The 23,332-nt window shown below is 40.5% G+C and overlaps 1 protein-coding gene across 1 annotated transcript in view; it reads right to left on the bottom strand.

Moving 5' to 3' along the window:
• The window catches only part of tmem170b (transmembrane protein 170B), a 34,007-nt gene extending 14,863 nt beyond the window's left edge, over nt 1-19,144 (bottom strand). The window contains exon 1 of the mRNA XM_067425681.1: nt 18,815-19,144. Within this exon, the coding sequence (XP_067281782.1) occupies nt 18,815-18,971 (157 nt within the window). The 5' untranslated portion in view covers nt 18,972-19,144. The remainder of the gene's footprint in view (nt 1-18,814) is intronic.
• Nucleotides 19,145-23,332: the final 4,188 nt, after the last annotated feature.

The following is a 23,332-nucleotide window of genomic DNA, read 5'->3' as shown; positions in this document are numbered from 1 at the left end:
CACACTGTTATCTCTGTCTGTTTTAAAGGTATGTAATTTTTTCCATGCATTCAATGAGCATTGAGTCCGAGAAGGAGGGTGTGGAAGAAACAATCCTCTCAAAGACTTTTAATTTAGACTGCAGTACCACTTTCAACCAATAGCTGTCAATATTACATACTGCACCTTTAAAGCAGACAGACAGAATGCTAGATCTAACGAGTGGTTTAAAAAAAATTATAATAAATAATTGTGCATGGGGTCATGAGATCATGAGTGATATGTGAAGGCTAAGTATGGTAACCCATATTCAGAATTTGTCCTCTGCATTTAACCAATCCAGGTTACTGCACACACATTAGGAGTAGGGTTGTGAACATACACACTCTGCAAACCGTTGACACACACACCTGGAACAGTGGGCAGCCATTTTTGCTGTGGCGCCCGGGGAGCGATTGGGGGTTAGATGCCTTGCTCAAGGGCACCTCATGCATTTACTGCCGGTATTTTGAGAATCGAACCCACAACCTTCAGGTTACCAGTCTAACTCACTAGCCATTTGGCCATGATGTGCAATGACACCTATGCCTCTGTGTAATACAGACTAAAGACTGACACACAAACACAATGTATTGATTAAGCTATAAGCTGCCGCTCACATGCTAAGTGAGACGTAACGTCCAGAGAAGGCCTTTGTGCTGGAGGTCTGTAAACACTATGCACGCACAAACACACACACACCTCACTATATGGATACAAACAACAGCATCACAGAGACGTCCATCTATCTCTGTTGTCAGTAAACTAAGCCAGACCGGGCAGAAAAGCCTCAAAGCCATGCTGTGTCAGGAACACTGCTGCAGTTCTGAGGTCAGGTGGCACTGCAAAAACCACAGATAACGCATAAATACTGTGAAAGTTTAGCAATGAGACACAAGGAAACAGACACTTTAGCACAAATCTACTTAAAGTGATAGAGTGAGTGAGTAAAACTGAATGACACTGATGGAAATTATTCCTTCAATGAATGTACTACTGACCCACATTGCCAGTTACTACAGAGAGACACTAGTTTTTACCACAAATGCATATAAAACTATTTAACCAGAAGCACACCAAACAGAAACACGTCATAGATTATGGTAGGTTTCTCGAATTTATATAACAACATAGATAATCAGGATTTATTTTGAAGGTTGCAAAGAAAAAGGTGGAGGGGTCAATGTAAAGTGCTTGGCTTGTGAAAGCCCTCTTTAAACACGTGGACTCTCATCGTGTCAACAAAGCAGTTTCCGAGATGACAAAAAGCCTCTTTTGTCAGGCTGTCAAAAGTCACAGACTCTAACAATGTTCTTCAACATCAGCACAGGACTAACAGCCCAAATTCTTATTCTCACATACAATAAACTCGCACTATCTAACTCGGTGGCATACCACAATAAACATAGCCAAATGCTAAACGAGATAAAGTTCACCAAAAGAGAAGTAGCAAAGTTGTCACACATCTCTACAGCTAACAGGGTTAGCAGCCTTTCACACAGGAAACTCAATAGCTGCATACTGAGATAACTACAACTTCATTAGGGATATAATGGATGTTTCTGTGTTGGTTTTGATTTCACAGTGGGATACTATTATAAGCAGAGTCTGGCAGATGATCAAATGGAGACAGACTTACATGGAAAAGGGATTAGCAACAACCTTAGCGATCACCCACAGCCCCCATTATATTGTGACCAAGTTTTTCACAGGAAAAAAGTTCTTTTGAAATATATGTATATTCTTGGAATATGCACTAACATGTTTTTTTTTTTTATGAATAATTCATATTTTAAATAGGGCATGAATTGAGAAATCGACTTTTCATTCAGCCTTTGATATATAAAATGCCAACTATACATTTGTTTGGTTTCTTCTTTACATAAAAAAAGTAGCCTAGAAATCTAATCAAATTTAATTTGCCCGCAAGTGTCGTCTAGGCACTCTCAATACCCTTCTGAGCTGTATTCCTCAGAATCTGGACGGCCCAATCACATCGTGTCTAGAGTCGGCGGGCGGGGCCAAAATGACGACGGCCGAGTTGCGCTTGCGTGCTTCTAGTAAACACAGAAACTGGCGAACGACGGCGGTCTTTCAAATCAGCTCTGACCGCGACTCTGGAAGACTTGGAGTTAAGCTTTCCTCTGAGAAAAGAACAAAGAGTGGCACTGAAGTCATTCTTAAAAAGGAAAGATGTGTTCGGAGTTTAGCCGACCGGATACGGCGAATGTTTAATCTGTCAGCGAGCTCCCCTTCACCTTCGTTGCTCTGGTTGGTGTAGCGCTATCCTATCGCGTGCAGAGGGAGTTTGAAAGACAACCGTTTATCCGCCCCTCGGATTGAGCTGTCAATGGTGAGTTTCCAGACCAAACATCTTGATGTGGGTCTGGCTTGTCAGGCTATAAAAAAAGATGAATATGCATGGTATTATAATGTTATACTAAAACTAAAATTAAAACCATGGGTTTTTTAAAACCAAAATAAAAACCTCTGGAAAGAAGAAGAAAAAAGCTAATCTTAAAGCTGTAGTCCGTAACCTTTTGCGCTCTAGCAGTTAAAGCTACACTGTGTAACTTTTTTAGTTTATTCTTAGCTAAAAACACTTAGTTCTTTCAAAAATATATGTGCTCATTAATGTATATTTACTTCTTTCAAGTAATAAAGTATTCTCGTAAGTTTATAATATGCCATTGAAAATACATACGGGTGAGGGGTTTGAATGCTGGTCGCCATGTTGCCCCTCCATCTTGAAAGTACATTAGCCAAAGAGGGACATACCCGTAAATTCAAGCTTCACCTTTCGCGTTTTAACACTCGATGGCACCATGTCGAATGTGAAGAGGGGGATTGCCATGTTAATCTTGGACTAAATCGGCCACCGTAGGAGTTAAAACGAAATCAAAATTGAGAGGAACAGAAACTATTCTTCATTGAATGGTCATATACCTTTACACCGCTAGATGGAGGAAAATATCACACAGTGTATAGCTTTAATAAACAGAACTGCATGCGTCTTGTTTCTCACTTCAAACGTTCTTTCTTCTGATCCGTTATGCACAGCGCGCGCGGCTCCCGCTCTGCTTCTGCCCTGATGCGACTTAATAGTCCAGTGCGACTTATGTTATTTTCCTCTTCATGACGCATGTTTTGACTGAAGTGACTTATACTCCGGAGTGACTTATAGCCTGAAAAATGCGGTAAGAACTGCATTGCAATACTTGCATTTTGCCCCGTCACTCTCAATTTTAAAGTGCTCCTACCCTTTCTTTGCCCGCTTCATTGCCCGCTTAGAAAGCTAGCTGCTCATGACTTCTTCTTGTGGATATTACAAATGTCTGGGAGCGCTCTGGCGGTCTCTAGGGGTGCAAAAATATATTACAACTAAATTCAAAGCACGTCATTGACGCCACTTAACCGAGCAAAATGTTTCACTCGCTTACGCAATTTTTAACGGTTAATGGGTTAACCATGGACACCCCTACTTTGGAAAATGGATTCATGTTGTGCATTCTCATTTTATTGATTTTTTGTAAATCTTGAACACAAAAAAAGTTTTTTTTGTGACACAGCAGCTTTAAGCACAAAGACAGCAGCTTTAAGCACACAGAATAATAGAAGTAGATTTTTTTTTCTTTTTTTGCAATTGCACCTTTGAAAGATTACATAATTGTGCCTTTCGTAATTTTAATCATTAATAGAATTACGATAATTTGTGCAGCCCTATTTATAATGTACTAAAGATTTATATTTTTAAATAAATGCTGTAATTTTGAACTTTTTTTATTCACCCAAGAATCCTGACAAAATGGTGTTCACAAAAATATTTGTTTTAAACTCTGACAATAAGAAATGTTTCTTGAGCAGGAAATTAGCATATTATAGAATGATTTCTGAAAGATTGCATGACTCTGAACACCAACGTTTCTGAGAGCAGGCACTGTTTACCCAAAGGCACAAACAACAGCTAAGTAGGCAGAAGTCTGTCTCCTTCATAAACAGCAGAAGGAAATGAAATGACAAAATAGGCTTGTTTCACTGACCAAAACAGGAAACACCATTAACTTTCCTCCAGAGTCAAAATCTCCCAGCATTCTCTCTCAGTCTCTGTGCTGTTACACCTGTGCTGTTCCTTCACATCATCACAAAGACAGATGTCTCTGAGTAACACATCTGAACACAGCTGTCTCTGTCAGCGGCAGGGGCTTTTGAGGTGCACGTTCTGACCACAGTTGAGGCGCCACCTCATCCCACAGTGTTCTAAGGCCAAAAATGTATATTTTATCAGTATTTACTTTACATTATTTAAAAATACACTATATTGCCAAAAGTTTTGGGACACCTGCCTTTACATGCACATGAACTTTAATGACATCCCATTCTTAATCCGTAGGGTTTAATATATAGAGTTTTCCCCCCCCCCCCTTTCAGCTCTAACAGCTTCAACTCTTCGGGGAAGGCATTCCAAAAGTTTTAGGAGTGTGTTTATGGGAATTTTTGACCATTCCTCTAGAAGTAAATTTGTGAGGTCAGGCACTGATGTTGGACGAGAAGGCCTGGCTCACAGTCTCCGCTCTAATTCATCCCAAAGTTGTACTGTCGGGTTGAGGTCAGGACTGTCAAGTTCCTCCACACCAAAATAGCAGTCATGTTGGAACAGAAAGGATTCATCACCAAACTTTTCCCACAAAGTTTGGAGCATGAAATTGTCCAAAATCTCTTGGTATGCTGAAACATTAAAAATTCCTATCACTGAAACTAAGGGGCCTAGCCCAACCCCTGAAAAACAACCCAGGCCATAATCCCCCCTACACCAAACCTTACACTTGGCACAATGCAGTCAGGCAAGTACCGTTATCTTGTCAACTGCCAAACCCAGACTAGATTTTTTTCCTAAATTCCTATTTGAGTGCCATGATTTGGAATGCGGTGCTACCAATTTAGCAACTTTGTCATTCGATTAGTGACTTTTTTCAAAAAAAGAAACTAGCAAATTTAGTGACTTTGGACTTGTTGGTCGCTGTATAATACTCTTTCTGCTGTCTAACAGAAAATATGTACATGCAAACAGCTCTATTGGACATTCAGCTATATTGTATTAAAATACAGTATGTGAGATTGAGAGAAATCCTTTATAAAGTGCTGACAGTTCCTGCATACATCATCTAGCCACATTTAGCTACTTTTTGAGCAAGCTTTGGCTTCTTTCCATTGAAACTATGGATAGTGAATAATGGCAACACTGTTGGCATGACATGAGGGTGAGTATCTAATATTTTTTTATTTTACTCATGAGTCAATGACTTACTACTCACATGCTACCAGTCCTGCAGTTCTCTCTCAAGCTGCATCATGCCTTGCATCACGCCAGATGTCCACACGATTGCAGAAATTATAATCTGGGCAAATCTCGGAAGTGAAAGGACGGGTGTGTCATGTGCCTCATGCACCATAAAACCAGCCTACACTTGCTCCCTAGCTATGACTTATGCTGTCTTCCAGAAACATTCACTTACCTGCTGTGGTCAGGCTGTTATATTACATCACTGTTGAGGCTATCCTGTAAGCCTCGGCATGGATGGCATGGTGTTCTCAACTCATAGCAACAGGAATCCAAGCTCAAACGTTAGCTTTCTTTTCTCATTTATTATAAAGGGAAAAAGGGATATTTTCCATCGAATGGCTCTTCACCCAGTGTGGCTATAAACAAGTGTTGTTGTTGTTCTGTTGGTGGAAAGGGTGTTCACGGCTATGGTAAGAACCGTGCGTTCCCTGCCATCCACACCTTGTTTAACTAATTACCACACCTGTACATATACTCAACTCTCGGTGAAGTGCCACGCCTAGTGCAATGCTCCCTCTAGTGGCTAAAATAGGAAATAACAAAATTAACCTGTCTAAAAGTGAGTATAAATGGCTCCTACACACCGGCCCCATAATTGTGAATATTTACTTTAACCACAATTACCCACATTAATAAATTTAAACTAAAGGAGTCATTTGTGCTGAGCTAATCTAAGTGAAATCTTTTTTTTTTTTCATTTGTGGTCGGGTCATCCAGTCCGAGACTCATCTAAGACACTTTAGCTTCCATCAAAAGACAGATCTTTGTTACTGGCCGGTCCAGATGACCCGTCTTTGTCTTCAGCTGAACTGAGCGGACAAAGCCTTTCTTGTCAGGGTATGTCTGTGTAATTTTTCCCATCAGCCAAGACCCACGTGGAGCGACAGGATCCATTATAACCACAATGTCTCCAATGGAAAAGCTTCTTTTTGGTCTTGTCCACTTCTGTCTTTCCTGGAGCAGCGGTAAGTATTCCCTCACCCAGCGCTTCCAAAAGAGGTCAGATAGAAACTGCACTTGCCTCCATCTTCTCTTCATGTACAGGTCATCCTTACTAAAGAGCCCAGGAGGAAGGTGTGGCTTTGACTTTAAGAGCAGAATGTGATTAGGTGTAAGTGCTTCGAGGTCATTTGCATCATCAGAGGCCTTTGTTATAGGACGACTATTGAGAATGGCTTCAACTTCGCAAAGAGTAGTATGGAAACCTTCATCGTCCAGTGTTTGAAGTCGGAGCGTGGAAGAGAGGACCCTTTTTACAAGACGAATAAGACGCTCCCAAACCCCCCCATGGTGAGACCCGGCTGGAGGGTTAAAGGACCATGTTAGACCATTCTGCAGTAAGGCCTGCTGAATCTTCTGATGGTCAAACTCATTAATGGCTTCCCTCAACTCCCGCTCAGCTCCTATGAAGTTGGTGCCATTGTCTGATGTCAGGTGCGTCACCTGACCTCTGCGACACATGAAACGACGAATGGCATTTATGCATGAGTCAGTGTCTAAGGTATACGCGACTTCGAGATGAACTGCCCTACTCGTCATACAGGTAAAGAGAACACCGTAGCGCTTCGCTCTGCCCCTGCCTTTCTTCACCTCCACTGGCCCAAAATAGTCAACGCCCACATTTGTGAAAGCGGGTAAGTCTGGTACAATTCTCTCTACTGGTAGGTCAGCCATTTTCTGTTCCCCCATCTTTCCTTGGAGGCGCCGACAAACTACACACTCAGAGATGACCTTCCTGCAGGCAGAATTTGCATGAGTAATCCAGTATTGCCTTCTAAGAAATGAGAGCATATGATTTCTGCCTGCGTGACCCAGCTGTTGATGGATATGCTTCAAGAGGAGTTTGGACACATGTTGGTTTTTAGAAAGAATAACAGGATGTTTTTCGACTTCAGGCATGGCAGCCCTACTAAGCCTTCCTCCCACCCGCAGCAATCCATCCTCTAACACCGGGTCCAACTTATAGAGGTCGCTATTTCGTTTGACAGATCCACCATCTTTCAAAATGGCAATCTCATCAGAAAACCTCTCTTGCTGGGAAAAACAGATGATGGCACATTCTGCCCTCTCAAGGTCACCTGTTGTCAGTGATTGTCCACAAAGTGCCAATTTTTCCCTTGGCATCTCCGCATAGAGAGAGTCATTTCTTCTGCCTCTATTATCATAGCCAATGCTTTCAGAGGCTTTAAAACCCTTTCTCCTTTGGGACAAGGTTAAAAGCACATCTCGGAACCTAAGCATCCATGCCACAGACGTTCGCAGCTTCTTAAAATCTGAAAAGTAGCTTAAAAACACTTTTGTTGCACTCAATGGACTGTGGGAGACAAAAGCATTCACCAGTGGATCTTTCTTCACCTCAGTGTCATCCACAGGTATCAAAGGTTGTTCCATGATGGTCTTAGGCCATTCCGCTTCCCCCCTAAGGAGAAATGTTGGTCCCTTCAGCCACCGCTCACTTGCAAGAAATTCTTCAGCACTTAGGCCCCTGGATGCCTCATCTGCTGGGTTCAGTCGTGTGCCAATATGTCTCCACTGTGCAACATCGGTTTCATTTCTAATTACAGCCACCCTATTGGCCACAAACGTATGAAACCTCCTAGTCTCATTTCCAATATACCTTAAAACAGTTGTACTGTCTGTCCAGAATACAGATGGGTGTAAGTCCAGCTGCAACTCCCTCTTCAGCATCTTGTCCACTCGCACAGCCAGGACAGCAGCGGTCAACTCAAGACGAGGAATTGTTGTTTGCTTTAAAGGAGCAACCCTGGCCTTGCCCAAAATAAAAGCAATACTGACATGATTGATCTCACCCTCAATCCTAAGATATGATACAGTTCCGTAGCCATATTCACTGGCATCGGAAAAGTGATGCAACTGCAGGTGAGTAGGTGTTCCAAAGTCTTTTGGCTTGACACACCGATCCACTGTGAACTTGGTAATATGATGGAGATCAGCCAGCCATTTGGACCACTTCTCGGAGAAGACACGAGGTATGCTAACATCCCAACCGATGTTCAACCTACACATTTCCTGCAGCATCCTTTTAACAGGCAAAGTAAATGGAGCAAGGAAACCCAAAGGGTCATAGATAGACGATACCACAGACAATATGCCTCGCCGTGTATGTGGGCGTTCTTCTATGGCTATCCTAAAGGTCAAAACGTCTGAATCTATGCACCAATGAAGACCAAGAGCTGTTTCAACATGACTTGCCCTTTGATCCAGGTTAAGCCCCCTGATGGTCTTGGAGCGCTGTAGCTCAGGAATACTGGCCAAGACTTCACTGCTGTTGCTTGTCCACTTCAACAGGCGGAATCCTCCCTTCGCACAAGCTTCAGTTAATTCATGCACCATTTTTATGGCTTCAGCCTCTGACGACACAGACTTTAGACAATCGTCCATGTAGAAATTTTGGAGTATTGTGGTCAGGACACTAGGTTCAAAGTCGTCTCTGTAATCTTGCACAATCCTCTGCAGTGCATAATTCGCACAACTGGGCGAAGACACGGCCCCAAAGAGGTGAACTCTCATCCTGTATTGCAAAGGAGCTTGTCGTGTATCACCATCAGGGTACCACAAAAAGCGTAGAAAGTCTGTGTGCTCCGGAGACACCCTCACCTGATGGAACATGGCTTGGATGTCTGCCATCAGCGCTACACGTTCCTGTCTAAACCTGGTAAGTACGCCGAGTAAGGTGCTTGTGAGGTAAGGACCCTGCAACAGCTGTGAATTCAATGAAATTCCTTTAAACACAGCAGCACAGTCAAAAACAACTCTAAGGGTTTTCTTTTTCGGATGGTATACCCCATGATGGGGAATATACCACAACTTGCCGTCAGCTCGCTTCAGCTGCTGATGTGGTACAAGCTCAGCATAACCCTTTTCAATAACTTCAGAGAGGAAAGCGGTGTACTCTTGATGATAATCTTTGTTCCTCTTGAACTTCCTCTGAAGACTTAAAAGACGCTGCTTTGCGATGCTGTAGTTATTTGGCAAGATGACATTTTTGGCCTTAAAAGGCAAGTCAAAGCAGTAGTGTCCTTCATCAAACTGCATTGAAGACTCCATTATTTGTATGAACTGCTGATCTTCTCTAGAAAGGCATACATCGTCCGATTTTTCATTAAAATCCTGATTGTATTGAGCAACTAATAAGTCTTGCAGCTTGACGACTGAGATCCTATTGGCTGTGACAGGAGGGCAACCCATCTTGTCTTTGTACGGCTCAGCACCTCTCAGAGGACCATTTACGACCCACCCCAGCAAAGTCCTGACGGCATATGGTCCTTTGCCTTGGCTATTTATTATTTCCCATGGTTCCATGAGCTTTGGCGCATTGGTGCCAATCAGCAATCCCACCTCTGCCTCAAGACTGGGAACTCTAATGCCTTCAAGATATTTCCATCCCTCTATATCCTGTTGAGTGAGGATGTTATTTCTGCTCACGGGCAAAGTCCTCTGAGTATAGATTTCAGGTAAATCCAGGAAGTTTCCCTCATTCAGGCCAGAGACCTCAAGACCACCAAGTAAGACCGTGTCTACAGGCCTCTCTTGGCCAAGAGTACGAAGAAGAATGCTAGTCTTTACTCCTGAAAGATTCAATTGTCTCATGAGATGATGGGTACAGAAAGAAGCCGAACTCCCAGGGTCTAGAAAGGCGTAGGTGTTCACAATCGTGCTTCCAGACTTTGCCTTCACCTGTACCGGCACAATAGAGAGAACACATGTATCGCTTCCGGCCCCAGTATGGCCACACGTCTCCAATGACACAAGTGCATTATTGACTGATACTTCCTGTACTTTAGATTCTATGTGTAGGACAGTTGGATGTTTACATTTACATATTTCACATGTCAAAGGCCTGTCACATTCCCTGCTTATATGACCTCTCCTCAGACAGCTGAAACACACTCTGCCTACTTTCAAAGCCTCCAGTTTTTCCCTGTGTGTCATCTCATCAAGCTGTGAACACTTCTCCACTGAATGCTGGCTCTTACACACACAGCATGACTCCTCATCATATCTCTGTGGAGTCGGTCCTCTGTGCTGTTGGTACCAAGCTGCTGATGTGGTTGGTCCAAAGGCTGTATTGATGGCAGCAACAGTAGCTTGGCCTCTTCCAGTATATCTACTCTTGGGTTTAGAGGAGGAGTCTGATGGAATACCCTGTAGGTCACCAAAGAGAGGATCAGACAAAATCTTTACCTGACGCTCAATGAAGGCCACAAGATCTGGGAGCATAGCTCTGTAACCACGGCGCTCCTGCAGCTCCCAGGCGACAGACCTCCATTTTTCCCTCAGTTTATATGGCAACTTCATCATTATCAGGCGAAGATTGGATGGCACGTTCATCTCCTCCATATGCTGCAAATCTTCCATAACATTGCAACAATCCCTTAAAAAAATTGAAAAGGACTGCAGAGCATTAATGTCATCAACCCTCATCATTGGCCACTTCATAGCCTTCTCCATATAAGCCACAGCAATTTTTAGTTCATTTCCAAAGTGTTCTTTCAATAAATTTTTTGCTCTCTCATAACCCTGCCCAGGAGCCATATTATAGCAACTCCGAACAAGTTCTCTTGGCTGCCCTCTGGTATGTTGTTCGAGATAATAGAGACAATCTTGTTTATCTGAAATTCTCTTCTCAATTGCTTGCTCAAAAGCTCTAATAAAGGCAGCATATTTAAGTGGATCACCATCAAACTCTGGAATAGCTCGTGGAAGAAGATAGGCTAATACTTGGTTCTGAACCAACTGAGCAGTGATGTTAGTTTGCTGTTGCATAAGGTCATATAGAGTAGGATGTTGAACATTATCGAGAGAATGTTGTGACTGTGATTGCATACGTGTACTCCTTTGTGAGGTCAGTGGCTGAGATCCTGCAGTTAAAGGTTGAGTGGTGAATCTGGATCCATTTTCCTGCACTTCAATCTCAGGCATTTGGGTAGGCTGACTCGCTTGTAAGGTCAACGGCTGAAGTCCTGATAGTGCAGCGCTGGGGAGTCTGGTTCCATGAACGTTCTCTCGTACCTCAGACCTGTGAGAAGATGGTGTATATGACATTGAAGACAAAGAGTTGCCAGACCTTACCAAAGACTGGACTTGTGGAATATACAGCCTTTCTTTAGGCTGTACGGCCGATGGCAGAGAAAGGTCCTGTTGGAAAGAGACAGTTTTAGAAGATTGCAAAACAGAAGCGGTGTTCGAATAATTTGATGTTTGTGATTTCAAATGAGCATGAAGATAGGCATTCATGGCATCTCCGTTATCCTCTTCATACTCATCCACATTTTCACCACCACACACATTTTCAAACACAGACAATCTAGCTGTAGCAGCAGCCAACTTAGCCTCAACCTCTAGCCGTTCCTTTTTCCTTTTCAACTTGGTCTTTTCCATTTGAAGGGCTTCCTCTTCAACGTCAATGTCATGCATTTTTCTCAAAGCAGCCGCGGACTGTAAAAGTGCAGCCCTTTCAGCCTTTACCTCTAAACGTACAGACATAACACTGGAAGCCTTTGAATGGACAGAAGAATGGTCTTTATGGTTTGACCCTTTACTTGAAACATTGGATATGCTATCTTCAGGCCTTATGTCAATATTTGTTATAGACAACACATCAAGATTCTCAACATCTTTTGTTTCAGCAGCATCAGCCAACCATTTCCTCACATCATTCTCAAATTTGTTAATTTTCTCTGTTTTCTGTGCTAGCCAATGTTGTTGCTTATTGTATTCAGGGTCTGGCATAGGCATTTCCAGCAGAGTAATTTGAATTTCCAAAGCATCATTACACAACGTGATATATTTACTTAGACATTTTTTCACGTCAAACACAGTTTGAGATGTCCTTTTCCCAGAGAGAGCCTCATTGATCCTTTGCTTAATTTTACTAGCTTGCATAAGGTGGGATTTACGATTTTTTTGCAGATTTTCAAACAGCATTTTAAATCCCTTGGCTGTTAATTTTCTTATGCGTTTCCCTGAATTATCACCAAGAGAACTAGACTTATCAGGAATATCATTCTCGTCTGTAGCCACAGAAGCGGTCTTGGTCTTATCGGGCAAATTTTCTTCCTCCGCACTCATCTTTGTGCATTAAGCGTATCAAATTCAAAGCGCTCAATTAAACAGCACAGTTAACTTTACTTATGCGGAGGCAACCAACAGCACACACAACACGGCCTTAAGTAACAGCCTTTTCAAAGCACCAACACTGAAACAGTCTTTCATTTCAATTTCAAGAGTCCACCCTTTTCCAATGCCATTGCCAGAAATAAAGGGGTTTACCCACCAGCTTTCTGTGGTTGTGGTCTACGTGAGGACTTACAGGTGTTTCAATTCAAACTTCCAGGCTCCGTGATAGACAAGCAATCCAATGCAACGGACATTCCTTTCAATATCCAAACGATTATGATGCTCCTGCCCAATTCAGAAGTGTATCCAAACAAAAGGAACAGGGTTCTTACTGTTGTTGAGGCTATCCTGTAAGCCTCGGCATGGATGGCATGGTGTTCTCAACTCATAGCAACAGGAATCCAAGCTCAAACGTTAGCTTTCTTTTCTCATTTATTATAAAGGGAAAAAGGGATATTTTCCATCGAATGGCTCTTCACCCAGTGTGGCTATAAACAAGTGTTGTTGTTGTTCTGTTGGTGGAAAGGGTGTTCACGGCTATGGTAAGAACCGTGCGTTCCCTGCCATCCACACCTTGTTTAACTAATTACCACACCTGTACATATACTCAACTCTCGGTGAAGTGCCACGCCTAGTGCAATGCTCCCTCTAGTGGCTAAAATAGGAAATAACAAAATTAACCTGTCTAAAAGTGAGTATAAATGGCTCCTACAATCACATTGTTCATTGCAGTGATTTTATTTTCGGTATTTCAGTGATTTTGCTTCAGGACCCACAAAGGTAAAGTAGATATTTCAAAATGGACTGCACGAAGAAGAGCAACAACACTCACCTAAAAGATTATTAGGAACGCCTGTTCAATTTCTCATTAATGAAATTATTTAATCAACCAATCACATGGCAGTTGCTTCAATGCTTTTAGGGGTGTGGTCCTGGTCAAGACAATCTCCTGAACTCCAAACTGAATGTCAGAATGGGAAAGAAAGGTGATTTAAGCAATTTTGAGCGTGGCACGGTTGTTGGTGCCAGACGGGCCGGTCTGAGTATTTCACAATCTGCTCAGTTACTGGGATTTTCAAAATCCCTTGTTGATGCTAGAGGTCAACTAGAGAGCAACTTTGACTAAAATAACCACTCGTTATAACCAAGGTATGCAGCAAAGCATTTGTGAAGCCATAACACACACAACCCTGAGGCAGATGGGCTACAACAGCAGAAGACCCCACCGGTTACCACTCATCTCCACTACAAATAGGAAAAAGAGGCTACAATTTGCACAAGCTCACCAAAATTGGACAGTTGAAGACTGGAAAAATGTTGCCTGGTATGATGAGTCTCGATTTCTGTTGAGACATTCAGATGGTAGAGTCAGAATTTGACGTAAACATAATGAGAACATAGATCCATCATCCCTTGTTACCACTGTGCAGGCTGCTGGTGGTGGTGGTTTAATGGTGTGGGGGATTAGCCTGACAAGCCAGACCAACATCAAGATGTTTGGTCTGGAAACTCACCATTGACAGGGCTCAATCCGAGGGGCAGGATAAACGGTTGTCTTTCAAACTCCCTCTGCACGCTATAAGATAGCGCTACAACCAACCAGAGCAACGTGAAGTGGAACTAGTTGACAGATGAAACTTTTGCCGTATCCGGTCGGCAAAACTCCGAACACATCTTTCCTTTTTAAGAATGACTTCAGTGCCGTTCTTTGTTCTTTTCTCAGAGAAAAGCTTAACTCCAAGTCTTCCAGAGTCGCGGTCAAAGCTGAATCGAAAGACCGCAGTTCTCCAGCCTCTGTGTTTACTAGTAGCAAGCAAGCGCAACCTGGCCGTCATTATGTTAAGCCCCGCCCACCGACTATATACATGATGTGACTGGCCTGACCAGAGTTTGGTTTTTACAGCTCAGAAGGGTATTGAGAGTTGCTAGACGATACTGGGTACCATGGGTACGATGCAGATTAGATTTGCTGCCGCTAGGGTGCGTCTAGATTTCTAGGCTAGCGGGGAATGTTTTCTTGGCACACTTTAGGCCCCTTAGTGCCAATTGGGCATCGTTTAATGGCACAGCCTACCTGAGCATAGTTTCTGACCATGTCCATCCTTTTTTGACCACCATGAACCTATCCTCTGATGGCTACTTCACTGAAAAAAATGACTTTGTGGTATGGTAAAATCTATTACATTAATTCATGTAATTATTACATTGTAAAATCAAGTTTAAGTTGGAACTATATATCTTAAGTAAAATGTACACAGTCTATTCATGTAATAACTTAACTGAGAAAAAAGAGTAAATTTTATCATATATTTACAAATAATATTTAATGTTTTATAGTCACAGCACATTCACCTAAAATATTAAGTAAATTTTAATCTGAAAAGCAAAGTGCATTTGAAAATGCGCACAGATTTTTCGCAAAGATCCAACTTGTTCAGTGGTGGCAGAGACGGTTATTTTGGGATGTTGCTTTTATGTGGCTGACTTATTCTCAATAAGTTTTAACTTTTCACTGAACGTGAGTTTTTTTATGTCACCATTATGGCGATTAGTGTTTTCTTTAGTTGGGCTGTTTGGCGACTTTTTAATGTTAGTGTTAACTCTCACTGCTGTGACTGAGTTTGCTATGGCAAGAAAAGCAGAGAAAACATGATCAGATGCTTTTGGCCGCTTGATGAGCAGAATATGACCATTGTGTAGTGGCTTAATTCACCATCTTATACGTGAATATGAGCAATATACTATTAACCTTGTTTTATTCTAGAAAAGATCCAGCACAGTTTTAACCAGAAAAGTTGAATACATTTTATAACAGACTGTACACTAAGCACTTTGAACACCTGCAACCTTTTCTCACACACAGATATCAAGATTCAGCCTAAGAATCTCAACAATGGTGACATTCTTCATGCCACAATGCATTCTGGGTGCATCATGCAAAACTAAGAAATATCAGCAATATTCACTTGGGTTTGTAATTGGATGCAATGGTAATCTGAGTGAAAGTTACAATCTATAGATGAGTATTGCCAGTGCAATTTACTTGTGTATTTTACATAAAAAATAAGTGGTTCTAGTAAGTAAATATTACTTAGAATAGCCCAAGTAAAGATTACAAGCACTTTCTGTGTGGAAAAAGTTTCCTAGCTTTTTTTAAGTAAATGTCACTCCAAATTTTTTTCAGTGTTCCAGCAGGATAATGCACCATGTCAAAAAGCTTGAATCATTTCAAATCGGTTTTTTGAACATGACAATAAGTTCACTGTACTAAAATGTCCCCCACAGTCACCAGATCTCAACCCAAGATCTTTGGAGATTCGTGCCCTGAATGTGCATCCCACAAATCTCCATCAACTGTAAGATGCTATCCTATCAATATGGGTTCACAATTTTCTAAAGAATGCTTTCAGCACCTTGTTGAATCATTGCCACATAGAATTAAGGCAGTTCTGAAGGCGAAAGGGGGTCAAACACAGTATTAGTATGGTGTTCCTAATAATCCTTTAGGTGAGTATATATATATATATATATATATATATATATATATATATATATATATATATATATATATATATATATATATATATATATACAGGTCCTTCTAAAAAATTAGTATATGTGATAAAAGTTCATTATTTTCCATAATGTAATGATAAAAATTAAACTTTCATATATTTTAGATTCATTGCACACCAACTGAAATATGTCAGGTCTTTTATTGTTTTAATACTTATGATTTTGCTCATTAAAACCCAAAATTCCTATCTCAAATAATTAGCATATCATGAAAAGGTCCTCTTAACGAGCTATTAACCTAATCATCTGAATCAACTAATTAACTCTAAACACCTGCAAAAGATTCCTGAGGCTTTTAAAAACTCCCAGCCTGGTTCGACCTGACTGCTGTCCAGAAGGCCATCATTGACACCCTCAAGCGAGAGGGTAAAACACAGAAAGAAATTTCTGAACGAATAGGCTGTTCCCAGAGTGCTGTATCAAGGCACCTCAGTGGGATGTCTGTGGGAAGGAAAAAGTGTGGCAAAAAATGCTGCACAAGGAGAAGAGGTGACCGGACCCTGAGGAAGATTGTGGAGAAGGACCGATTCCAGACCTTGGGGGACCTGCGGAAGCAGTGGACTGAGTCTGGAGTAGAAACATCCAGAGCCACCGTGCACAGGTGTGTGCAGGAAATGGGCTACAGGTGCCGCATTCCCCAGGTGAAGACACTTAGGGCTACAGAGAAGCAGCACTGGACTGTTGCTCAGTGGTCCAAAGTACTTTTTTCGGATGAAAGCAAATTTTGCATGTCATTCGGAAATCAAGGTGCCAGAGTCTGGAGGAAGACTGGGGAGAAGGAAATGCCAAAATGCCTGAAGTCCAGTGTCAAGTACCCACAGTCAGTGATGGTCTGGGGTGCCATGTCAGCTGCTGGTGTTGGTCCACTGTGTTTTATCAAGGGCAGGGTCAATGCAGCTAGCGATCAGGAGATTTTGGAGCACTGCATGCTTCCATCTGCTGAAAAGCTTTATGGAGATGAAGATTTGGTTTTTCAGCACGACCTGGCCACTGCTCACAGTGCCAAAACCACTGGTAAATGGTTTACTGACCATGGTATTACTGTGCTCAACTGGCCTGCCGACTCTCCTGACCTGAACCCCATAGAGAATCTGTGGGATATTGTGAAGAGAAAGTTGAGAGACGCAAGACCCAACACTCTGGATGAGCTTAAGGCCGCTATCGAAGCATCCTGGGCCTCCAGAACACCTCAGCAGTGCCACAGGCTGATCGCCTCCATGCCACGCCGCAGTGAAGCAGTCATTTCTGCAAAAAGATTCTCGACCAAGTATTGAGTGCATAACTGAACATAATTATTTGAAGGTTGACTTTTTTTGTATTAAAAACACTTTTCTTTTATTGGTCGGAAGAAATATGCTAATTTTTTTAGATAGGAATTTTGGGTTTTCATGAGCTGTAAGCCAAAATCATCAGTATTAAAACAATAAAAGACCGGAAATATTTCAGTTGGTGTGCAATGAATCTAAAATATATGAAAGTTTAATTTTTATCATAAATAATGAACTTTTATCACAATATGCTAATTTTTTGAGAAGGACCTATATATATGTGTGTGTGTGTGTGTGTGTGTGTGTGTGTGTGTGTGTGTGTGTGTGTGTGTGTGTGTGTGTGTGTGTGTGTGTGTGTGTGTGTGTGTGTGTGTGTGTGTAATAATTACAGTATGTACAGTATGTGTATATTCATGGTTTTGCTTTTTTGGTCATATCTCGCCAATTAAGAACCACTGCAATCTGTCAAAAACAATCAAATCAATCAAACCATTTAATATAGGCTACACACACGAATCGGATTGCAACACATTCAAGTAAAAGGAAATTATTATTGCTGTAGTTGTTCATACAACTACAGTATGGGTGTAGCTACCTTATCTGGTCCCTTACAAAGGAAATGAACTATTCTTTGGGGTTTTCTGTGGCAGGTTACACCCTTGACACTGAATTGAAGTTTTTACACAGTAGGCTACGTTGACTAACACAGCCTGGTCTCACTCAAATGTGACTGTATGACACTAGCACACAATCTACAAGGCAAAAGACTATAATGCCGCACAAAAGAAGCCCGTGAGCACTGCATCATGTGGAGACCAATATGGTGACGGTAATCACTAATGATTACTCCACTACACAAGCACAGAGCCGCCAGGAACCATGCAATGACTCAAGAGTAACTAAAGATTAATGAGTGGCACAATGCTTTTTAGACTGGCTGTCTATGATGGGCAAATACAGACATCTCACAGTCAGAGGCATGGGGAACTATTGTTTCTGTATAAAAACAAATACTATAGTTACACTGAATACTATAGTTATTAACATGGTAAAACTAATTAAAACACAACTATGACAGAGTAATATGAAATATCACAGTATAGGAAAATGATACATAGCATATCATTTGCCAAAGAAAAAAATGCCAGCCTAATGAAAAATACTTTGGCAGCACCATTAATATGACATGGGCTATATACCAAAGCAGACATCTGTATAGTATCGTTCACTGGCAATACACACTTCCTATATTAAGTACTGTATGCAATACTATACATGATGCATTGTTAATTGAGCATGTAAGTACAGAGTATACAGTGTGATGTGAAGTGTGACCTTGTTCAGATGGGATGCGCACAGCTGCTCGTGTCTGCCGGTACAATAGACTGGCCGGTGTGGAGAGGCGTGTGCGCGCGGCTGGATGACACACATGAACCCGTTTCACCCGATCTTTCTCCTCGTGCGAACGTACCTGTGAAGTGCTGTAGGGTCGGTACCGTGCCCTGGACCCACAGGCTGAGCACTTGCTGCACCGATAGATTAATGGAATAATCCTTGTTCATGTTCGCGCTGGGCGGCTGGAGCGCGGCCCTCTTGCTCAGATTTCTGACCGAGGATGGGGGACACATGGAGCCTTTTCACCGGTGCCGCTGCTCGCTGGAGGAGGATGGCGGAGCGGCGGTCCGTCTGATCAGCTGCTGCTCAGGGGCCATGATGGGTACGGCTGACACACACATATCCACGCGCGCGCACACACACTCACACACACACACTCACTCACCATACTCATTCGCATCCACGCGCACACACACACACCGGCTCTTAAAGGCGCAGAACTCTTAAAGGGAAGTGAACGTCACATTTTACACTACGATCAAATACAGCAGTTTATGAATGAATAATAATATTAATAAATATTATTCATTCATAAACTCCTGTATTTGATCATAGTGTAAAATGTGACGTTCACCTCCCTTTACCCCCTCTACAGTATATATATATACTTTAATGTTAGTCATGTTTCATGTATACACTATTAAATACTGTAACAACACAATTGTTAAAAATTATGAATTATTATCAATAATAATTTGATTATGCATAGATGATTAAGTTAAACCAAATGCTTTACAGTTTGTATTTTTAAATGTCAATTTAATGTCAACATATTTATTCAATAAATATTGCAATTTCTGCAATATAAAAAAACAATCATTCTTGTAGCTCTTATTAAAATTATGATATAATTGGATAATAATATTGCTTTTACCACACATAGTCTAAGTTAAACCAGATTATATATTAAATAATATTAATTTGTATTTTGAAATATCAATTGAATATGTAATATAAAACAATGATTATTTAACGTAACTGTAATTTTAATAATTACAGTTTTAAAATATGTTTTATTTAACTGATAATAATAATAATAATAATAATAATAATTAGCCTATTATTATTATTATTATTTGAATACATAATTTATTGAGAAAAGGTGTTACTGTTCTGAAAAAAAATCTGCCAAATAAAACCAAACAATTTTTTCGAAAACATCTGACAGAGTATAAATGTAAATGTTAATGTTGTCTAGGAAGTGTAGCAATTAAGAATTAATATTAATGTCTGAGCATTTCCTAAATAAATTGAAGAAGCTTTCTTAAGCTCCTGGCAGTTTGTGAAAGAGATTATATAACTACACATGCATAATACTTTTGCAAATACAGATTGCAATTATGTCAAAGCACTGAAAAAGTGCCGCCAATCCAACATATAAAGATCCATTGATTCATTAAGCATTAAAGAAAAAAGAGACGACCTTTGATTTTTTGGGGGGAGGGACAGTAAAGCAAATTCCCAGAACAGGTTCATGCACTCGGATTAAAACCTAAAACATGAGATTTTCAATGGGACAGTGACATAAGCGGAGCAGCTTTTGTTCCTCATACACACACCCTGATCTTTTTTCCACTATTTATCGGCCTGACATTTGAGCCTACGCTTGTTGTATTACCTTACAAACCCAAACCTCTCCGCTTCTGCTTTCTCATTGTAAAAACACTCCATTGTAGGAACATTATGAAATGATGTCTGAATCACAGGTCACGTGAGGAGCCCAGAGATCACCACACCAAAGGACTGGATGGATTAGTCTGAAGGCAAACACCTGACACATGAGCACAGCTGGGACGGGAATGACTTCTGGACCTTTTGTGAAGAAATCCCAGCTCATGTAAATGGCCGAAGGGTGTTTCCAAAGAAATCATTCAACTCCGCAAGCATTGTGGGAGTTAAAAGCATCACTAGCTGCTTGTACACAAACCTAACAGCCACTAAAATGAATCCAAGTATTAAAGTATCATTATTAATCATTAAGTTTTGTGCAAATGAAAAACTTTAAAAAGCTAGGGTGAATTCAGGGTGATTGGGACACTTTATGCCATTGAGATGACTTGGAAAAAAGTGTCCCAATCAAACTGAATCACCCTAAATAAAATCCAGGTTATAAAGTAGTACTGCTCATTGCCTGTATAATATATTCATCATTCTACTTTAATGGCACAGAGATTAATTTGCTGGTTCAAGCAGTGGTGCAAATAACCATAACAAACAACCTTGTTATTTGCATATCACAAACACACTGTCCCGTGTGGTTCATCAGCCTTGAATTTAATGAGGTTTGCTGCAAGACGAAATAAATAAACATCATAGTTCACTGTGATATTCAAATGTGTCTTCAACAACACAATGCAATTGGTTATGGAAAATTCCATGTATTATAATAACTTGTTTCACATTATCCAGCAGATGGCGCTGTGAACTAATGTTGTACTGATTAAGCCAGTAGTTTTCCAGTGTCCAAAAGCTCAGTGATATCTATCTATCTATCTATCTATCTATCTATCTATCTATCTATCTATCTATCTATCTATCTATCTATCTATCTATCTATCTATCTATCTATCTATCTATCTATCTATCTATCTATCTAATTGCGTCTGTCTGTCTGTCTGTTAGTGTGTCTTTATATTAGAAATGTGTAGTTGTGTTTAATATATTAGTGTGTTTTCCTTCTCTTGAGCAATATGAGAATTGTCTTTGTGTGCAATGCGAGAGCTCCGAGTCTGACTGTAGAAGCTCTTAGCCTGTCATCAGAATGGCCTCAGGTGTGTGAATGTGCGTGTGTGAAGCTCCAGTTTTCCGTTTTCTCGCAGCCGCTGCATCTAAATCCGAAGGCTACATGTGCATGTGCTGTTGTTAGTGTGTAACTGAATCTAAGGGAGTGACATGGCTGGAAGCGTGTTATATCAATCTATTCATACTTCTTATTTACTGGATTCTCTCATTGTTTGTTTCTTCTCCCTCTTCAGGTGAGTCATGTCTTGGGCAGCTCGTTTTGAATACATCACACTGACTGTGAGAGTGTGGCCCGATTCACTGGAATGATCATGTTCGAGCCTGAGTCACAACCACAGACCCCACTGAACACGCAACACCACACCGGGGCCTATTCATCACCATCACCAGTTCCTCTTTCACTTTACATATTTTAGAACCTTTTTATATTAATAAAAGTTATAATATAATATACATTTAAATTATAACTATTAACATTAAAATATTTGGTAACACTTAAGGTGATGTAGGTGGGTACACCTTACACGTACTTAGTAATAGCAAATAATGCATAATAACAACAACTAACTCTAACCAAGTAGCACTTTATTTTACTGTCCCGTTCCTGATGTACTTTTAATAACTAGGTCCTAAACCTGAACCTAATCTTAACCCATGTAGTTACCATATATTACCAGTACTTTCTTAGTACTGTAAGCACAAGACTGTAAAATAAAGTGTAACCACCAAACTAAGTTTTTCTCAATTGCTTTGGCACATTTTTCGAAACAGTCTTAACATTCTCTAAACTGTGAGTGCAAATGTCAAAACTGTTTGCAGGAACTTCAAAACTTTATAGCATGTCTGCAAAATGTAGTTACTCACCCAAAACATTTAATTCATGCTTCAAAACCTAGTTATTGTGTCAATAATTTGGCCAAGGCCACCAAAATCTAAAGTATTTTTGTCATTGTGTGACCCACACTGGTCAAAATGTTTAGTTATTTTTTCACTACAACAGTCAACCATGAAATATAAGGGTTTAAACAAAAAATCTCATAATTGTTGAGAAAAGTCAATAGCATGTAGAAAAAAAACGTCTATGAACATTTGTATTTTTCCAGTGTTTATTTTTGTACTTCATGTCACAATACAAGTGTATTTACAGTACATGTAAAGTAACTGACTCTGACTCTTCTATTTCCACCTCTTCCTTGATTATTTCTTCCTCTACCACCACCACGTATTCTTACACGTCTTCCAATTGCTCTTCCACTAGCATGTTGCTGCAGTTCAGGATTGTGAACATCCTCCATTCTCAAAAACTTCTACAGCAGTGATTGTGCTGTGGGCAATCTACATATTTATATACACATACTGCCAAAGTTGATTGGTTACGTAAATGGTTAAATGGTTCATTCATATTAGAGGTAATTTGCAATTAGATTGGGAATGCAATTAGAGGTCATGTGCCAATTTAGCAGACATTACAAATAATGTCAATGTCAGATATTTGATAATATACATTCATGTATACTAATTATGATAATTGAATAGATCGTTTTGAATGCGATGGCTTACACAATAAAAAATGTCTGAGAAGTTCTGAAGTGTTTGACAGTGTAAGTGAGAATTGAGTCATCAGTTTTGATCAACAAGCCATATGCAATTATTTGTTGTCCAAACTGCAGACAGTTGTATGTACTCTTTGAACACATGTGCCAAAGCATTTGCAATTTGCTCAAATCAATAAGAAATTCCAATCTGATGTGAAAAAGAAGCGAATTGTTCAGAGATCTGAACTTAATGTTTTGGGAAATAAAAAAATCATTTGAGAACTGAGCCAAAGCAATTGAGAAAAACTGTAATATTA

The sequence above is a fragment of the Pseudorasbora parva genome, chromosome 19 (genome assembly GCF_024679245.1).
Source record: "Pseudorasbora parva isolate DD20220531a chromosome 19, ASM2467924v1, whole genome shotgun sequence".
Taxonomy (NCBI): domain Eukaryota; kingdom Metazoa; phylum Chordata; class Actinopteri; order Cypriniformes; family Gobionidae; genus Pseudorasbora; species Pseudorasbora parva.
Note: the sequence above shows the minus strand (reverse complement) of the source record. Positions and strands in the feature narration are given on the sequence as shown.